This window comes from Protopterus annectens, chromosome 3.part1 (genome assembly GCF_019279795.1).
Source record: "Protopterus annectens isolate FY-2018-M chromosome 3.part1, PAN1.0, whole genome shotgun sequence".
Classification (NCBI taxonomy): Eukaryota; Metazoa; Chordata; order Ceratodontiformes; family Protopteridae; genus Protopterus; species Protopterus annectens.
In genome coordinates, this window is record NC_056732.1 from 1,844,254,206 (window position 1) to 1,844,261,035 (window position 6,830).

The 6,830-nt window shown below is 39.8% G+C and overlaps 1 protein-coding gene across 1 annotated transcript in view; it reads right to left on the reverse strand.

Annotated features, from left to right (window-relative positions):
* LOC122797913 (zinc finger protein 79-like) overlaps positions 1 to 1,467 on the reverse strand; it is an 88,218-nt gene extending 86,751 nt beyond the window's left edge. The window contains exon 1 of the mRNA XM_044066431.1: positions 1,437 to 1,467. Within this exon, the coding sequence (XP_043922366.1) occupies positions 1,437 to 1,467 (31 nt within the window). The remainder of the gene's footprint in view (positions 1 to 1,436) is intronic.
* Between the last annotated feature and the right edge of the window lie 5,363 nt (positions 1,468 to 6,830).

A 6,830-nucleotide genomic window follows, 5' to 3' on the forward strand; every position in this document is an offset into this window, starting at 1 on the left:
AATATTTGAAAACTGATGAATGATCAACAATAAAACATGAATAAATGTGAATAAAGCTTAGTAAGGGATATTTTAGAAGACTAAAATTAATACTAAACATTCTGTAGCATTTCTTCCCAAGCCTCCGCTGAAAATAGGCTCTGTGCTAGTCAGACTTTCCAGGTCAACAAATGATAAATAAATAAAAACAGCATTGACATCTAGGAACAAAGTCCAAGCTATAGACCAATTTCCTCTTGCTATCCTAACTTACAGTGTTAGAGTGATTGACTGGCCCCAAAAGGTTTTAGATTGGTTTACAAAAATCAGTGTATAGTAAGGCTACATATTCCCCATTCTGAAGAAGGTATGGGCCTCCTCGAAATTGATTACATGTATAATTCTGAAATCGTGGGACTGCATACATATCTGCTGACCTCACAAGACCCAAGTGTAGTTAAAGTTGTGAAACATGAGGAGAATAAGTCTAAGATGACTTCCCTGCTTCCTTTAGCAGAAGCATATCGGTGTCAAGCGGGAATGGAAATCAGACCAGAAGGAGATAAAAATTAGGGAGCAACTGAATGAATTTTATTTTCCAGCCTAGATTTTATGCTGATTGCGCTAGTGAGAATGTAATATATTTAGCTACATGTAAATGCTGCTAAGGTTTCTATGTTGGCAAGAACAACAGGAAACTGAAGGACAGGATTTTTAACTATTTATATGATATTAGAACAGGTAATGACTAAAATGCCCTTGCTAAACATATTACAGACAATACAGGACACAGTTTTGTCTTTAGGATACTTCAATGCATATGCAGCAATGTTGGGGGGGGGGGGGTTGAAAATTCTTACTGAAATGGCTGAACTCAAATGGATCTTGAAACTAGATGCAGATAGGTATCCCGGTCTTAATGGGCATGTTCCTTTAAAGCCAGCTCTAAGGAATAAGAAATTGTATTAAACCCTTGATTGGTTATGTTTATTGGCGCATGTTTTTTATTGGATGCTTTTAATTTAAATAACATTGTTTCACTGTGTTTTATGTGATTTGAAGGAGTGCTGGTTGTTACAACGCTTATCTGTCTTCAATAAATTATTATTACTTTTTATCTGCCATAAAGCTGTGGTGGCCTGACCATATTTTTATGTTTGGACTTGTACTATTTTTGGTTCTGACCTTTGCCAGTTATTGGGACTTTTTGTTTGCCAGATGTGAGAAAACTAGATGAGAAAGTATATTACTTTTTTAAATCTTGTGTGAAAATTCAGCCCAGAATATGAAATAGTAGATAAGTAAACACAAGATATCTGCCAGCCCCCCCCCCCCCATGTTTGTAAAATGTTAAGGTTTTATTCCTGTGTTTTCACACTGTTAGTTTTATATAAATGGTAATATTACTAACTTTACAATATAGCCCCCCTGCCTCAAAATATAGGGCAAGTACTTACCTATATCTGTAACTGTGAATATTATCTTCATGTACAAAACATTAATTTAACAATGTTCATAGGTAGGTACTAGGCTATCGGCCCAAGGGCCTAGGTAAGCATAGCCAACAAGGTTTCCTGGCTTATGCCACCCAAGGAAGTTATTTTCCTCTGCCACTGTCAAGCAGAGACACAGAAGTGATCCCCGGGGTGTATTTCTTATTTCCCATCCACTCATCAAGATTTTTTTTGAAGAGTGCTAATGAAGAACTTTGCTTGACATAGATGGATAGCCTGTTCCAGAGTATGGGACGTCTCTGGGACAGGAATCTATCCCTCCAGCATGTCCTGTTTATTGTGGTGACAAGGTTTAGGTCCCTAGAGCATGTAGCTCGGTGGGATTAGGATTTCTTTAGGTGTAGCATGTCCAACAGCTCTACGTTTGACATAGCTTTATATGTTAGGCAGAGATCACCTCGGAGTAGGCGATATGCTACGGAGTAAAGCTGGAGTTTTTTGAGGCGGTCAGTGTAGGGCATTTATTTGAGGCCAGTAATACTCTTTGTGAGGTACTTCTGTGGCCCAGCTGCTGAAAATGTCTTGTGAGGTACATTCCAAAAGGCGTTGTACTCTATAATGGGTCTAATGAGTGCCGCGTAGAGGGGAACAATGACCTCTTTTTTCCTGGATGAAAACCCTTTTATGATGAGGTGTGTCATGTAGAAAGACTTCCTGACTACTGTGGCGATGTGACTATCAAAGGAGAGACTACTGTCCACCTGGGTCCCAAGGTCTCTTATCACGCATTCAATGTTAAGCAGATTGCTGCCTATGTGGTAGTTCATGGGTACAGAGTTTTTACCAAAGGGGATGACACTGCACTTTTTGGCATTGAGCTTGAGGCCAGGCATCTGTCTCAGTGAGGCCCTTCTGTAGGATGTCCACATCAGTTGGGGACTAGACTATGGTGCCTAGTTTGCAGTCATTGTGAACTTCGTTAGCCAGAGGCCTTCTGTGTTAGCCTGTACTTCAGAGAAGTAGATACCAAACTTGAGAGGTCCCAGGACTGAACCCTGTGGTACTCCACTTGTCACTGGTTTGAAGTCAGGTTTGGAGTCTGCGACGTTTACAGTGTGGGTTCTGTCAGTGTGCCAGTTGGCAACCCATCTTGTGACAAGGATTTATACCTAGTTTAGTGAATTTAGCTATAATTCCAGAATGGGGGATGGTATTGAAAACCTTGCCGTGGTCAAGATAGGCTGTGTGAACCACCATACCCTCTTCTACGGCTTTGGTGACTGCTTCAAAGAAGTCGATCAGGTTCAGAAGGCATGATCTGCCTTTCACAAACCTGAACTAGGTGGGGTCCAGAGTTTGGAGGTTACCAATGTCTTTGTTTATGAGTTCCATGATGATACGTTCCATGGCCTTGCAGAACAGGCTCATTAGGCTAATAGGGTGATAGTTCCCAGGATCAGTGGTGACTCCCCCTTTGTGGAGTGGGATACGTGTTGCTGAGTGCCATTGAGTGGGCACAAATCCTGACGTGAGACTATGATTGAACATGGTGCTTAGGATGGGAGCCAGTTCATTCTGAAGTTCATGTAAAACTCAGCCTGGGATGTTGTCCGGTCCCATGGATGCTGGGTTTTGCTTTTACCTGTGTAGATGTGATTACAGGGGACTCTGCATTCTTGCTGTATAGTTTTGGGTCCTTTAGGGTGTGACAGGGGGCTAAAGTTAGCACTGAACCTATCTGCCTAGATGTTGGCAATATCAGTTGGGTCTGTAATTTTCGTGCTGTTGTGCTGTAACTCAGAGCAGATCTGGCTGTTGCCATTGAGATTCTTGACATAGCTATAGAATGCTTTGTGGTTCCCTTAGAATCAGTGGCGATTTTTTTTTCATAGCTAGTTTTGGAGAATATTATAAGGGATCCCAACTTCTTAGTGAGGCTGACCAGGGAGCTCCTCTACTCATGGGATTTTACTCTCTTTTGCAACAGTTTCTTCCTTCTGTTGTAGAGTTTGTTTATGGCAGGGGACCACCAGATTGGCTTCCTTTTTTTGGAGGATAGTGTCTTGGTTCTGTTTGGTTTAGCATGATCCATGCACTCATGTAAGTGATTATAGAGTGCACTTGTGTAGGATTCAGCAGTCGTAACTGTATTGTCCATCTGCATGGATGTCATGAAGTTCGCCACTTCTGTCTTAAGAAGCATGAAGTTGGCTTTTCCTTAATGGTGGGTGGGAACAGGATGCAGATATCTAGGGTGATTAGCTTATGGTCGGATCTGACCAACGAGGAGTTGACTTCAGGTGTGGAACACCGGTCACTCATGTTGGTAATGATTAGGTCTAGGATATTGTTGCCCCTTGTGGGGGTGTGGATAAGCTGATCCAGGGAACTGGAATTTATGAATTCCAGAAAGCACTGAGCGAAGGAGTTGGTACATGAGTAGTTTTCCCAGTTAATGGGGTAGATTCATAGATTATAGATTCATGGATTAGTACTAGGCTAACTGCCTTTGTGGGCCATTTTAAGCCTAGCCAATTACCCTATGTGAGAATCAAACCCTGCACCTTGTTTCTCGAAGGTAAACACCTTAACCATTATGCCATCCTCCCACCCCTGAATCGCCCATTATTAGGGTGTTTGGTTGAAACCTAATATTTTTCAATGTATCAAGAAAAGAGGAGTGGGAATTCTGGGTCATGGTGGGGGATCTGTAGCAAGCTACAATTTGGATTACAGTTTTGCCCAGAGTTAGTTGCATTTGGATAACCTTGGATGCATTATGCTGCGCAACTAGCCTGGAGGTGTGGATATCCTTAATGAATATGGGCACACCTCCACCTTTGGTGTTCTGATCCAGGTTAGATGGCCAAAAAGTGTGGTATGAGTTATAGCCTGGTAATGCAGAGGTGCTCTCTAGAGCCTTGAACCAGGTCTCAATCACTGCACAGAAATCGATGTTCTCCATTTTAAGGAGTGCCTCGAGTGAGTGAATTTTGAGATTTAGACTTCTAGCTTTGAGTAACATTACCCTCAGTTTTTGCTTGCCTGTTCCTGTTATGGTGGTGAATTTGTCATTTGAAACTTGCCTAAAAAAGGCACTAAAGGGGCGGCAAGAGCATTACTGTTGTTAGCCAGGTTGGCGTCTGTTCAGGGTGCGCACATAAATGGTTCTTACTCATGGCTAAAGCTTTGTGCAAAGATGTTAATACTTGTAACCAGAAGTTAGGTACTGCATCTGGGCCTGGTGGTTTCCAGTTAGAGGCTCTTCTTAACTTTGTTTCAGTCTCTCTGTTACTTCATCCCATTTCATATCCTGTACATTTGAACTTATTTTACTTTCTTTTACTTCTTCTATCCATTTAGGAGCTTTGTTATGTTCTACAGGCTCTTCATAAATACTTCTCCAAAATGTATCTATTTGTTCTTTTTTTGGGTGGTCTTTCGGTTCCTTTTACCTTGTTTCCCAATTCTCTGTAAAACTTTTTGAGGTCATCAATAAATTGCTTATTTTGCACTTTTTCTTTATATTTATCTGTGTATTTTCTAAGTTGTTCTGCCTGTGCTGATATCTTTAGTTTATTATTTGCGATAATGCAAGATAGATCCTGATTCATTATAATATTGCGTATTACTTTTATCTCGTCTATTTTTCTGAGTATTTTTGTAGATCTGTTCCCTCTTCTATACTCCCCTGACAGTGACACACTTCTTGTCTTAGCTGCTTTATAGTTTTCTCTGTTCGATACTTTCATGATGGCATTCGATTTCTCCCCTTCCTTTCCCTTACAACCGTGTTTTTGTGGTAGTATTTTATGTCATTAGTTTAGCTGCACAGTAATACAGCCTGTTTACTTCTGTTATATAGCATGGATCTCTATGGACAGTCCTAATTACTGTGTTCATTTGCTTTACTAAACATCTGACTTTTTGGGCTTTATTGACTTTCTTCACTATTTCTTTCTTTGATTTTAATATATCGATCTCCACTAAATTAAGCAATTCTTCTCATAGCTCTTTTTCTTCTAAACTGAGGGCACATTTTTTGTTCTCCATTTTTTGCAGTTTCTATAGCATCTTCCTGTAACACATTCTCTTTAAGTCCATCCTGCGTCATCCATTACTCTGTCATAGGGGGACTCACCGACCTATCACTCCTGAACATTGGCATCTTCAGAGTTGCCCCAGTTTCCTGTTCCTTCCCTTGCTGTCCAGCTTCAAGTGAACATTTATACTGGTTTCCTCTGAAAGTCTCCAAAATATCTTCATATGACAACTAACCCATTGCTTCCCATTCTACTGGTTTCTCCTTAATTTGGATGTCTATTGCTCTATCCTGCTATGGTGCTTTCTGAGTTAGAAATCTACACTGAATCCTTCACTTCCCAGGTACTCCATAACTATAACTCCAGTTTCGATTTCTTTAACTTCTCCATAATTAATCTTCTTTTCTACTTTTCCTCTTTATCTTTTTATTTTTTGTGTTGTAAAGTTTTCCATATCCAGATTCCTTTGCCTGTATTTCTCCTGAAATGTCTTTGGTGCTGCTCTTTTTGTATTGGTTAGTTTTGCATAAATATTACACCATATTAAATATCTTTTTCTTTCCCATTTCCATATTTCTTGTTGAGATGTCTCCTGCTCTTCCAGTTTCTCCTTACTTTGGGCACTCGCTCCATCATGCTGTGATGTCACCTGTGTTAGACCTTCTACACCAAATTCTTCACTTCGCAGGCTCTCCATAACTTCAGCTTTTGTTTTTTTAACTTCTACTTTACTGATCTTTTCCGCATTCCCTCTTTGTGATAGTTTCTTTTGTGAAATTTTCCATATCTGCATGCCTTTGCATATATTTTCTATGAATATCTTTGGTGCTGCCTTTTTTGTATTGATTAATTTGGCTTTCAATTTTGCATAAATATTGCAGCATATCAAATCTCTCTTTCTTTCCCATGTCCATATTTCTTTTTTGTACTTATCAAAAATGTCTAGGTTTTGTTGTTTATATTTTCGGACTTCCTCAGATGCCTTTTTTCCAAACAGATCAAAGTTTTTTCCTCTTTATAATGTTTTTCACAAATCTGTTGTATTTATGCACACAATTTTTTTTTTATTTGAGGCTTCTGACAGTTTTTCTTGTGTTTTTTTTTCCTCTAATTTGTCTCTTAATCTTTTTGTATATCCTGTATCTGGACATTCTGGGATTTTTACATAATAGTAACAATACATCATTTATTTCTTATCCTCAATAGTCCACTCTATCATCTTTATGGCTCTTCTTTGGCCCATCAGTTTTTGTGATTTTTGAGGATGGCTATTTCCTTCTACAATAGGTGGGGTCATCCTCCCCCTGAGCCTGACCTGACCCTGTTGTAGGAATGTTTCCATACTTTGGGAATT